Source organism: Arachis duranensis, chromosome 3 (assembly GCF_000817695.3).
Source record: "Arachis duranensis cultivar V14167 chromosome 3, aradu.V14167.gnm2.J7QH, whole genome shotgun sequence".
Lineage (NCBI taxonomy): Eukaryota > Viridiplantae > Streptophyta > Magnoliopsida > Fabales > Fabaceae > Arachis > Arachis duranensis.
This window is the reverse complement of record NC_029774.3, coordinates 114,078,605-114,091,792: the sequence shown is the minus strand read 5'-3', so window position 1 is coordinate 114,091,792 and position 13,188 is coordinate 114,078,605. Positions and strand designations below refer to the sequence as shown.

Sequence of the window (13,188 nt, the reverse complement as noted above, 5' to 3'; positions counted from 1 at the left end):
TACATTTCTATTTAAGAAGTCATTTAAAGAAATTCGCAAGAAGTACATCCACTAACTCTAACAAATAAATACGCACTAACCAAAGTATTACACTCTATCTAGATTAATTATAAGAACTGTGCATATTCCAAAACTCCTCGACCAATGCTATAATCTGTGGCTTCTTATGGTTGATCCGACTCCGAAGTATATGCACCGCGGTTATCATGCGAATATCGTGATCATCGAGCTAAAAATTATACATTATGAATTAGTACCAAAAAATAGGGATTAAATATCAGAGATTTGTTTTATAAATGCTCACCTTATTGTTACCATATGGCTTAAATTCATAAGTCATATCCATCCACTTCATCACCCAAGTTGCAGAGTTCAAGCTTGAGGAACATTGAGGTATATCTTCTGGTCTTTCAACTTTGTAGTCATGAAATTGTTTATTATACTCTTGAATGCCATCATCCTTGTAAAAGTTTGACGTGATGACTTGCTCCAGTACGTGTGCCTGATTTCATTTCACTGGTTAAATAATAAAAACAAAATAAGATCTAATAAGCTTATGTAAATTTTTCCACGGACTTACTAGTGTCTTCATATAGCGAATTCTGTCATCATTAAAATGGGTGTCCATGTGATAAATTGTATGCTCGCAAACCGATATTACCATTAGATACCAGTGGTCATCCTCTTGAATAGGAACATATATCTAAACCATAAAAATTTGCCCCTCGGTTATGTACGCTGATAATGGAAAACTGTATCCAACAATGAATCTTAAAAAAAAATTCTTACAAATTTTAAATCAGCAGTAGGTTGCATAAATTTATAAATGTAGTCTTCCATCTTCTTCTTTAAATCTTTCTTGTTGAAGACATACCTAGTTCATTAATGCAAACCAATATAGTCTTTAGTACATGATAAAGAAGTATAGTTCTATATCAGCATTACATTTGTAACTAAAGATAAATGAACTTATCTTTTCAGGGTTATAGAACATACCACAAATCTCGGTGGAAGTTGCCATGTTGTCTTGAAACTTACATCAGATTGATCATCAGTGCATTTCAATGCCGCTAATTCAAGAATCTGGATCACAATACAAATATATATTGAGAGATCATGCCCAGAACCGAACGTAGATTAACTAATAGATTACTTGTGTACCTTATCAGTAATGGGTCTGTCAGGTATGAAATGTGCAAAGTCTGATCTAGTTGCTCTGATTGTATTTGTTACGACAAGTTCTTCACTGTATCCATTAAAAACCGAAACACATTAGATTGGCCCTCATTCATCAACAACAAAGATAATATCAAATTAACTTACGATGGATCTAGCGATGCTGAAAATATATATGCACAGGCCTTTATCTGATCTTCCAAAAGACGCATAGTTGGAGTTGGCATAAATTGACACTGCATTGACTACAAATTTTAATACAAAAGTATTAGCAATTCATCACTAAATGTAATAATTAGCAGTGCCCATAAGAAACTATATAATTGAAGTGGTAATTACGTTGGTAATGGAAAAGAAATAAACAGCTCTTCTATAATCTTTTGTGGGTTGGCTCAGTGCATAAGACGCCTTCGATTTATTGACTGATTTGGGCTCAATCTTTGGCTTTCTAATTCCGCCTGGGTGAGTGAACGGTAATTTTTTCTGCGTCCCCATAATGCTCTTACCCTAAGAAAAAAAACAATTTCAGTATATTCTTATTATCATGTTAAGAATATCAAATAATAAGAGTTATGAAATTTTACAATACATGCATATACCTTTGACATATTTTTCTTTTTTGGTGCGGATCTTATAGTTGGAGATACTGGTTTGTCCATATTGATCTTGATGTGGAACGGATCATCGTGGGTGAAAGACATATGATCCAGTACAGTAAGATCATCCTCATCGTCTGATATAGCCGTATGAATATCAATAGCCGAACTCTTAGCCTTCAATCTTGAGATTGGATGTCTGTTTTGTACAGAGAGCTTGGTCGGAGTCTCGGAATCATTGTTCAGACTGAGTTGTGATATCATTGTCTCAATGCGGCTTACAGATTCAAGGATTTTATCAATTATTACGTCTCGAGCAATGTTTACAACTCTCATTGACTACAAAAAAGAATGGTAAAAAAGGTTATAATATATAACTTATTTTACATAATATATATTAATTACTGTTTGTCACATCAAATTACCTCCATGCTAGAGAGGACATTGTCCACTTTACTAGACAATTCTTGAACTTTATTTAGATTCTCGCTTTGAATAACATCGTCAAAAATAGCTTGGTCATCCTGTAGAAAATAAAAAACATAAAATTTTAAATTACTCGTAATACATTATACTAGAAATTAAAAACCCATTAAGTCTTACCTTAGCACTAGGAATTGTAGTTCCAAGTTGGTCACCAAAATCAACTTTGATAACATCACAGTCTAGTGACATATTCTGTGTGTTACATGCATCATTGGAGACCCCACTATATCTTCTTTAGAAGGAATATCCATGATTATTATCAACGGAAGAATATATTACGAGTAGACTTAGTTGAAAGGCAAATATTTAAAATAATTTGTCAACGTATAAAAATTTAGTCGACTTGAACACATATATATACCCAAAAAAGATAACAAATGATACTTCAATCGATTGCATTTAGAAAACAATCGATTGAAGCAGTAACTAAATCGACTCCAATCGATTGCTATAACAACACAATCGATTGAATGAGAGGTGTGTGTATTATTCAATCGATTGCATTAAAATCCAATCGATTGAAATAGTATATATAAGAGTACTCCAATCGATTTCACTGAAAATTCAATCGATTGCAATAAAAAGAAATCGATTGCATTAGAAAATGAGGGTACAACAATCGATTTTACTACCTTTTCAATCGATTGGTTTCCATACACATCTGATTGCAAGCATTCTTCAATCAATTTAATACAAGAACTGATTGCAGATTTACATGCATAGCTAATACTTTAAAAACAAAACAAGCTGATCAATAACTTATGCTTCTGTTGCAATAGTAGCAGCATCAAACATACCTAGACTCTCAAAAGTGAAATTACACAATGAACAATAATATCTGAGACTCTCAAAAGTGAAATGACACATTTCATGATACAGTGAAGATAACACCTAGATTTTGTCCTACATTTTTTGTAACTCAAATGTATTAACTCCCATCCAAACATCAATGGAGATCATAGGATGATGTGGAATTCTAGATAACAATTTTTTCATGGTCCTGGCCTTGGGATGATGCCCCTTGGGTTTGTGATGCCCAGATTAGTGTATAGAATATCAAGTGCTTCTCCTTGACGATTGATAGCTTCTGTTTGCCTGTCTTGACGCTGCCTCATATCAGTAAATTGATCCTCCATATATACTCTCATGCTTCGCAATTCATCCATCAAATCTTGCATTGTTGGCGAAGGAGAGGGTGGTGGTGGGGGTGTCTGTGGTTGTGCTTGCACCTGGTCTTGTGGTTGTCCTTGGGCCTGAGGTTCTTGGGCATCCGGATCTCTTCCCATCTGTCTTAGAGTGCTGTCATCAATCTTGGCTACATTAGCCAAGATGATACTTTTCTCTTCACTTAAGTCAATTCCAAGCCATTTGAAAATCTTGGTCCAATGGCAAGCATATCCTAAACCAACACTTGATTTTCCTTTCTTCATCTCAAGCATATGATGAACCATAAAATAAGGCCAGCTTATCTCCTTTCCAGTCACCATAGCCCAAAGCACTAAAATATATTCGTTAAACAAGATTCCATGATTATGTTTTCTTGGAATCAACATGTATGAAAACAAATACATCAATATACGCTGCTCAATCCCCAACCCACTGCAACTTATATTACCTCTAGCATCCATGTGTGGATTCTCATATTGTAAACTCTGCAAACCAACTAATCTGTTGTATTCTCCCCATTCCTCATCTGCCGCAATACCTCCAGTAAATTTTGCCCCGTGATAACCTAGACTCCATTGTTCAGCTAGTTCTTGCAAAGTAACTCTATAATGTTGTTTCCCTAAATCAAACTCAATCAGCGGCATTACCTCACCCTCTTCATCAGGTTCAGGAACAACATAATTCAAAGTACTATAAACAGCCCTAACCAAGTGCGGGTAATACTCATCCCTAGTTTGTACAAAATCAACTAAGTGCTGTGTTTGCAATGCATTCAACACCAAATTAAAATGTCTATCCTAAAGGAACTCGGCTGTTATGTACCTGGGAGGAACAATTGGCCTTGACTCGAACTTCTCCACATAGTTTTTCAGTGCCCTTTGAGACGACAGCCACCTTGCCATGTAGTGGGATGAAGCAATGAGTCTGGCGGGGGTAGAGCTTTCTCCCTCAACCCTGGCCCTTTTGGCGTTCTTAGTTCTGGCCATTATAGGGATACTGGTTTTGTGGGTTTTGTAGGGATTTTGATGAGGGTTGGAATTATGTATCTAGTTTGGAGTGGGTGTGGGTGAGAATGGAGAAGAAGAAGAGAGAAGCTTTCTGGTTTTTAGAGAGAGGAGAGAGTGGCGTTCGAATGAAAAGGTGGAGAGAGTGGGTGTGAATACGCAGGGTTATCAGCTTTAATACACAGCACATTTCAAAATTCAATCGATTGGACTACGCCACCAATCGATTGAATTTGGCAAAAAGTTCAATGTCGTCACTTTTCAATCGATTGGATTGCATTATCAATCGATTGAATTTGGCCAAAAAAATATCAAAGTCATCACATTTCAATCGATTGGGTAACATTACCAATCGATTGAACTTGGCAAAAAATTCAACTTCATCACCTTCCAATCGATTGGATTAAATTACCAATCGATTGAATTTGGCTAAAACTTCAATGTCATCACTTTCCAATCGATTGTATTTGGCAAATCCATGTTGTTTTCGTGAATTCAATCGATTGAGTAACAAAAACAATCGATTGTTTTGAGGCATTCAATCGATTGTTTTGTGATAAACTGAAATCCAATCGATTGGGTTATCATTCAATCGATTGGTTTGATAGTCCAATCGATTATCGATTGAATTTCAAGGAAACACGATTTGAAAGTCATGGAAGAACTTCACGAGATCAAACATAATATTTTACTCGACTGGGATATAATTAGTTGTTGTTTTGTATTTTTTTGTTAATAAATATAATGGTTAATTGATAAATAAATAATTTGTAAAATAAAAAATAGTTTCTATAATTAAATAAAATATAAGGGGTTAATTTGCAATTAAAAATAGTTCAAGGACTACATAGTAATTGATAAAAAAACTCTAAAAACATGTTTTCTACTTGAACCACTAAGTAGTCCAAAGGTTCCTGGACCACCGAATCCTGAGCCACGTTAGGTAGTTGTCTCGTTAAAAATCTTACCAAGTAAAACCTAAAGTGAGATAGAAACCATGGTTAAAAAAAAAGTATAGTCTGTATTACTCCCTCTAATAATTATATCACTTGATATCTCTTAGTCGATCGGTGTATCCTAATCTTGTATACTAGCTTCTCAAATGTTAAAGTAGGTAATGCTTTAGTGAATAAATCTGTTAAATTATCATTGAAATAAATTTGTTGAACGTCTATATCACTACTTTATTAAAGATCATGAGAGTAGAAAAATTTTAATGAAATATGCTTTGTTTTATCTCCTGTAATGTATCCATCTTTTAGTTGATGTATGCAAGCAGAGTTATCGATGTATATGACTGATGATATTTTCTTCATGAGTTAATCACACATCTTAAACATGTTGGATGATTGACCTAAGCCAAATACATTCTTGAGTTGTTTTATGAATTGCCAATATTTCTACATAATTTGAGAAGGCTGCAGCTATGGTTTGTTTTGTTGAATGCCAAGATATAACTGCTCCTCCATTTGTGAATAGATAACTTATCTGTGACTTGTTTTTATGCATATTGGAAAGAAAATCGACATTTTCATATCTAATTGAAATGTTGATTTATTAAAGTAAAACAAGCCTTTATCAATAGGTCCTTGAATATATCCTAATATATATTTGACACTATTCTAATGCCTTCTAGTTGAATAGGAGCTAAATCTTAATAACAAGTTTACTGAAAATATTATATCTAGTATCATATTCTTAGCGAGATGCATTAATGCACCAATAACAGTAAAATAAGGTACTTTAGGATCAAGGAGCTCCTCATTATTTTCACAAAGTTAAAATGGATCTTTATCCACATCTAGTGATCTCACCATCATTAGAGTACTCAATAGATTTGCTTTGTCTATGTAAAATTTTTTTTGAAAATTCTTCAGTATAACTTAACTGAAGAATGAATATAACATCCTTCAAATGTTTAATTTATAAATCAAGACAAAATTTTGTGTTGTCAAAATTTTAATTTCAAATTCTCTTTTTAAATAATCTATAATTTTTTAAATCTCTTCGGGTAATCTAATGATGTTTAAATTATCAACATATACTTTAATAATGAAAAATTTAGATTCAAATTTTTGTATGAACACACATGGACATACAGAGTCATTTTTGTATTCATCTTTTAATAAATATTCACTGAGATATTCATATCACATAAGTCTAGATTATTTTAATGCATACAAAAATTTTTGAAGTCTTACTAAATAAATTTCCAAAAAATTATTATATGCTTCAAGCACTTTAAATTCCTCAGGAATTTTATATAGATTTCTTTATTAATTGAGTCGTATAAATAAGCTGTAACAAATTTATTAGATGTATATCAAGCCTATTTTGTACAGCAAAACTAATAAGATATCTTAATGTAATTAAATTCTTTATAAAAAAATATGTTTTCATATAGTTAATACTAGGTTTTTGTGAGAATTCTTGTAATACTAGTAATGTTTTATATCTTTCTATTTTATTTTTCTCATTTCGTTTGCGCACGAAAATTCACTTGTTCCCACTGATTCTGTAAGTGTTTTGACTATAGGATAAAAAATATTACATTTTTTTAAAAAAGTTAATTCATCTTGAATTGCGTCTTTTTATTTTGGCAAATCATCTATTTATCTACATTCTTTGACATATTTTAGTTCATAATCCTAATCTTGCTTTACTAGTTTAATAGCAATATTATAAGCAAAAATATTATCGACAATAGTATACTTTCAGTCTCATATTTTTTCAATAGTGACATAATTTATTGAGATCTCTTCATTTTTAGGTACCTAAATTTCTTATTTATGTCTTCGAATCTCCTTTGAATATTTGCCTTCATATTTTGACCATCATGATTAATTATCTCTTTCTTTTAGGATGTTTATCGTTGGAATCGATCGGCTCTCCGCTTTAGGCATAGATTGCTTTCATTTGCACTAACAATTTGTCTTTCTGAGACAATTATTTTTGTTGGTTCATTTGCAGCTTGAATATGAGATTTTATTATTTTGCATATGAATTAACTTTTGTACTTCTAGTTCACATTATCTAGTGTGATGATCTAAATGTGATAACGACAATATATTCTAAATAGTTTCTTTTTTTCAACTATTTATTTTCTCCTCCTAATTTTAAAAAAATTATTTTATCGAAGTGACAATTAAAAATTTTTACCTTAAATAAATTATCCATTGTGGGTTCAATATATTTTATAATTGATGGAGAATCATAATTAACATATATCTTCAATTTTTGTTAGAATTCTATTTTTGTACGTTGTCGTGAAGCAATTGGGAAATATATTACATATACAAATATTCTAAGATGAGAAATGTTTGATTTCTAACCGCAAATAAGTTGTAATAGAGAAAACTTAAGATAACTTATTGATTTGATACATACAAGTGTTGCAGCATAACATGCAGTTTAGTTCTTATAAGTAATGGTCTTCGCTATTAGCTAGAGATATTTAATCAGTAATTTTGCTAGACCATTCTGAGTATGTACATGAACAACAAATTCTTCTATCGTAACTTCAGTTGACACACAATAATTATTAAATGTTTGGAATTTAAATTTACCGGTATTATCAAGACGTATTGTCTTTATAACATAACATGGAAAATTAATTTTTAATTTAATTATTTGAGATAGCAATCTCGCAAACGCCATGTTACGAATTGATAGTAAACAAACATGGGACCATCGTGAAGATGCATAAATTAAAATCATAAAATATTTAAACGGTCCACATGGTGGGTGAATGAGCCTGCATATATCATTCTAAATACATTTCAGAAAAGATGATAATTCAATCTCAATTTTTTTTTTGTGATGGCATTGTAATTAATTTTTTTTGAGAATACACTACAAGAAAAAATAGTATTTGTAACAAAAAATTTATTACAAAAAATCTAAATTTTAAAATGAAAGGAATTCGTAAAAAAAAAAGGCTGTTGGAGTATATTTCGTTACAAAAAGTTTTTGTAACAAAAAATAAAACTATTACAATGCAAAGTAATATTTTGTAACAAATTTTTTTAATACAAGAACTAAAATTTGTTACAAAAGTGATAACAAATTTTATCTTATGAAATATTTTTCGTAACAATATAATTTTTTCTATCACAAAATTTTGTTATAAAATATAACTCGATTTTGTAATATTTTTTATTTCTTTAGTTACAAAAACACAATATTTATTTTGTAACAGTTTTTTAATACAAATTACACATATAATTTATCAAATTGTATTTTTTAAAAATTAATTGATATATCACAATAAAAAATTACAGGAATAAAAACCGATTTAATAACTGATTTTTTTTTAAAAAATCGATTGCTAAACCCTTATTTCATTTGCAATAGAAAAAAAAATCCTGAGTACCTTCAGAATCCAAAGACAAAAATATGTAACAAAAATAAGGATTTATAATGTCACTAAATCTATACTATAACAAAGCAAAGTTTATGTATTCCACTTTTTATTTTAATCCTTATTTTAATCCTTATTCAATTGGAGGCAAAAATCCACTTAAACTCAATTTAACTGAGAAAGTTTATGATCATCAAATAAAAAATCAAATTATAAAGAATAAAATCAGTAAAAATCACATTTAGAAGCAAGATCCTGCAATAGAACGGACAAGTAAAATTTTATAAAAATATGTCAAGTGAAGAAAGTAAATATAGTTAAATAACAAAGTCATTAAACAACAAATAACTATGATTACTGTTTTAATATCAATACCAAACAATTGTTATAGTATATTTTTATTTAGCAAAAATATATTATTTATGCAATGCCGGCATGTTTATAAATTTTAGGATCAATACCAATTTACTTCAGAAAATTGGTAAAGTATATATTATTTTTTTTAAGATAATATAAATAATTTAAATAAATTATCAAAAATATATGTTTATTGCTGAGAATGTAAATAAAATTGTGATACTAATTTTACGAGTGCTATATGTTTACTTGAAAGAACTTGAAGAAATAATACTTTTAATATATTCTCTTTTTTAAATTATTTGTCATTCATTTTAAAAAATTATTATGTACATAATTATCATTCATTTTGAAAAATAATATTAATATTAAATAAAATATTATATATAAAAAATATAAAAATAATAATGTAACAAATAAGAGAAAAAAAATAGGAAGGAAAGAGAAATAACAAACTAAAAGAAAAAAATTAAAGACGATAAAAAAAATTAAAAGACGATCGAAGAAAAAAAAAAAAAAAAACATGGCGTACATGTTATAGATTAAGAAGTAAAAATTACTATAAAAAGTGCATAAATTAATATGTACAGGATATATACTTCATATAACAAGTACGTACATGATATGCATATAGTAGAGGAAAGCATATCAAGCATCATAAAAAAAATTGATTCAATGCTATGGATATAAAATAGTTTACGTGTGGCATATACAAAAGAAACGTGAAAATATAAAAAAAAATTAAGAATGAAGTTTAAAAATAAGGAAGAGGAACATAGTAATTGCGGTGTAGAAAAAAATGAGAAGAGTAAAAGAGATAAAAGGAAGATAATTATTTAGTCTTAAAAAATAGAATTTCATATTGATAACGTGCTATAAAAATAAAGATTAAGTTTTGAGAAGAGAAGGAAGATGAAAGAGAATAATAAGAATAAAAAATGACTTTATTAATGATTGGTGTTGTTTACAGAATATTGAAAAAGCTCTACATTCATGTAAAAATTATATCCTTTCCCGATTTTTTTTAATCCGTAACTCCAATAAAAAATCTAATCCAATAAAAGTATTTGTATCCTTCTTCTTTACATGTTGGCGTTACTTTTGTCCGGTAAAAGTTGACGGTAACGTAACTTCTCTTCCCATTGAGTTCGGTCAATTGGAGTTCTAGGAGACATAGGCGATTTCTGACGTTTTCTTTTTCACCAGCTCGGTCAAAAAGCTTATTCAGAATCTTTATTGACTTTGATTTCGTACGGAAATAGGGAATTTATTTTAAAATTAACTGTTCTAATTTACGAATACCATTAAAGTTTAGTGAGTAACTGCAAATAATTCATAAATGTCTCGTTTGATTAACTGATGAAAATTGATGAGATTGAGATTGTTGGTGATTGTGAATATAGTTGAATGTGATGAAATTGGTTGAATTGTGGCTGTGAATGGTGATTAACTGGTGAGATTAATTTCGGTTTGATTTGTTGGTATTGAACTGAGATTTGAAAATGATTTCTGATTTTGGAAATGTTTGAAAAGAGGTTGAGAATGATTCGGTTGGGACCGATAAAAGGTGGCAAAGTCCGAGTTTTAGGGGAGATGTTTTCGAACTTTTATAAAATTTGAGGTTTTATTTGAAAAGTTATTTTAGAAGATTTGGATTTGGAAAATGATATTATTTAAGTTTTATTTAGTTAAGAAAAGAATTATTCTATTTTAAATTCGATTTACCAAGGAAAGTTTTATGTTTCATAATTAAATTATTTAAGAAAGAATCTATATTTTGAGATATCGTATTGTTTGATTTTTGATTTATTAAGAAAAAATTTATGTTTGGGTTTGATTTATTAAAGAAAAACTTTATGTTTTGAACGTGATTTGTTAACAAAAGATTATGTATTGAATTTTTTAATGATTAAAGAAGATTTTATATTTTGAGTTTGATTAAAGAACTACATTTTAAGGAATTATGATTCAAGGAGTTTATTAATTTTAAAGAACGAGTTTGATTGTCGTCCTCCCTAAAGTGTCAGAACTCTGCCGTGAGATTTACTTAATGAATGATTTTTTTTTAGTCTTTTGAAAGAGGTTTAAATCTGAAATGGTTTTGGAGTTGTTGTTGGTTTTAAATAAAAAAGATTTGAGTTCGGTTTATTAAGAAGAAGAAAGAAAGGGAAAAGAGAATACGACACGTGTGATTTATGAAATGATTAAAAGGTCACGAGAGGGTGGCAGAAAATAAGTGGTTAAAGTGCGGATGTGAAAATGTTAAGCCGTGGGTTTTATGTGTGAATGATTGTGCGGGGATATCCATGTGTATGGAATGGCTTCCAGGAGAAAGTGGCATACTTGCAGAGGTCATGTTCGTCATACTTCAGCTGGAGAATCAGCGTCTGCAAGAAGTAGAAACTTGCAGATGTTATGCCGCTGGAATGCCTTATCTGACTTGCGAGTCGGATTGTGTCGGGTGCGGGTCGAAACCGACAAATGAGCTCATTACCTGCGATAGGACTAGACATACATCATCATTGTTTGCACATTTATATTTGATTGTGTTTATCTTGTCTCTCTGTGATTGTGCTGTTTGTCTTATTGCTATTTGTTTGTGTGTTGATCTATTTCCTGTGCTATTAGTTTGTGTGTTGAGGTGACTGAGAACTGAGGTTGAGATTGAGATTTGTCTTAAGTTCGGAATTTAAAGAAGGTAATTAATTTTATAAAGTAATAGTAAAAAGTATTTTCAAAAGGTTTGATAAAAATATAGTTTTATTGAGTAAAGTTAATTATTTGCAATTTATTTCATTACTCTTACGGTATTTCTATTCCCTACTGAGGGCGCATGGTTTATTCTCACCCCAAAATCTTCCACCCTTTCAGTGACACAGGTTCGAAGACCCAGTTTGAAGTTGCGGGCGATTATTAGTCTTATTTGAGTTAATTTTATGTTTTGAGTCACTTTTTTAGAATTCTCTCGCCTTTGTTAGTTAAGACTTTATTTTATACAGGGGGATAGGAGTTGTATCGGAGTTTCATTTGAATTTTTTTGTAGGATATTTATTATTCTTACTAATTATGTGACTAGTATTGCTTGGAGATCTTTGATATATGATTTTAATTAATAGAAAAAAAAACTTTTTGCCTTTTTCTTAAAAATTGAAATGTGAAATTGAACTAAAGCCTCAGTATTAAATAGTGAATACGGAAAATAGGTCAACAACGCCTCACTTTTGGTACAATCATGACGTGTTGAAAGTTAGGGTGTTACACTAAATAACAAAAAATAGTGTAACAAATAAGAGAAAAAATAAGAAGAGAAGAGAAGCAACAAAATAAAAAACTAAAAGAGGAAAAAAATTGAAAAACTATCGAAGAAAAAAATGACGTACTTATACGTTATTGAGAAAGTTTAGGGGTCAACACTTTTATTAAAATTTGGCCAGCACTTAATTAATAAAAGTAAAATGAATAATTTTATACTCTTGAATAAAATTTCACACTATTAAAATCACTAATAATAACTAATTGATAGTTATAAATCACAAAACTTGTTGACTCTGTAACACTTCTCAATATTATTTGCTCCATCAAATAAACTAATTGAATGCAAAGTTATATTTATTTATTACGTATATTATTGATGGCAAAGTTATATTTATTTATCAAAAACCAAATTCAATGTTATTATCTATTAGAGTTGTTAGCAAAATAAACAAGAGAGTTGTTAGTTATCATTACCAAATAGCAAATGAACAAGAGAGATTAACGCATACAAGAAATATGCAAAAGAAAAAAAAATGTAATGGAATTGATCACATAATTAATAATGCATAAAATAAATATGCAACCATACAAGAAATAAAAAGAAAGGCATATAGGGAATAAAAAAATACATACATGAACATGCATATAGAACAAAGCACGTCAGAGATTAGGGGTATTTGCAGTACAATTTTGATTCGGTTTTTTTTTTTAAAAAAATCATTCGATTTAATTTTATATTAGTAGTTCGATTCGATTTGATTTAATTTTTTTTGCTGAGATCATTCGA

At 29.9% G+C, this 13,188-nt stretch overlaps 1 protein-coding gene and 1 long non-coding RNA gene across 2 annotated transcripts; both read right to left on the bottom strand.

The window, feature by feature from the left end:
• Positions 1-994: 994 nt before the first annotated feature.
• On the bottom strand, positions 995-1,388 carry LOC127745663 (uncharacterized). The gene is made up of 3 exons (XR_008006920.1): positions 1,324-1,388; positions 1,162-1,246; positions 995-1,083 (listed from the first exon to the last, which is right to left on the bottom strand). It is a non-coding gene; the product is annotated as an uncharacterized LOC127745663 (long non-coding RNA).
• Positions 1,389-1,491: 103 nt separating this feature from the next.
• LOC127745576 (uncharacterized) lies at positions 1,492-2,447 on the bottom strand. The gene is made up of 4 exons (XM_052258432.1): positions 2,376-2,447; positions 2,198-2,296; positions 1,776-2,111; positions 1,492-1,683 (listed from the first exon to the last, which is right to left on the bottom strand). The coding sequence occupies exons 1-4, from the start codon at positions 2,445-2,447 to the stop codon at positions 1,492-1,494; spliced, it is 699 nt and encodes a 232-aa protein (XP_052114392.1).
• Positions 2,448-13,188: the final 10,741 nt, after the last annotated feature.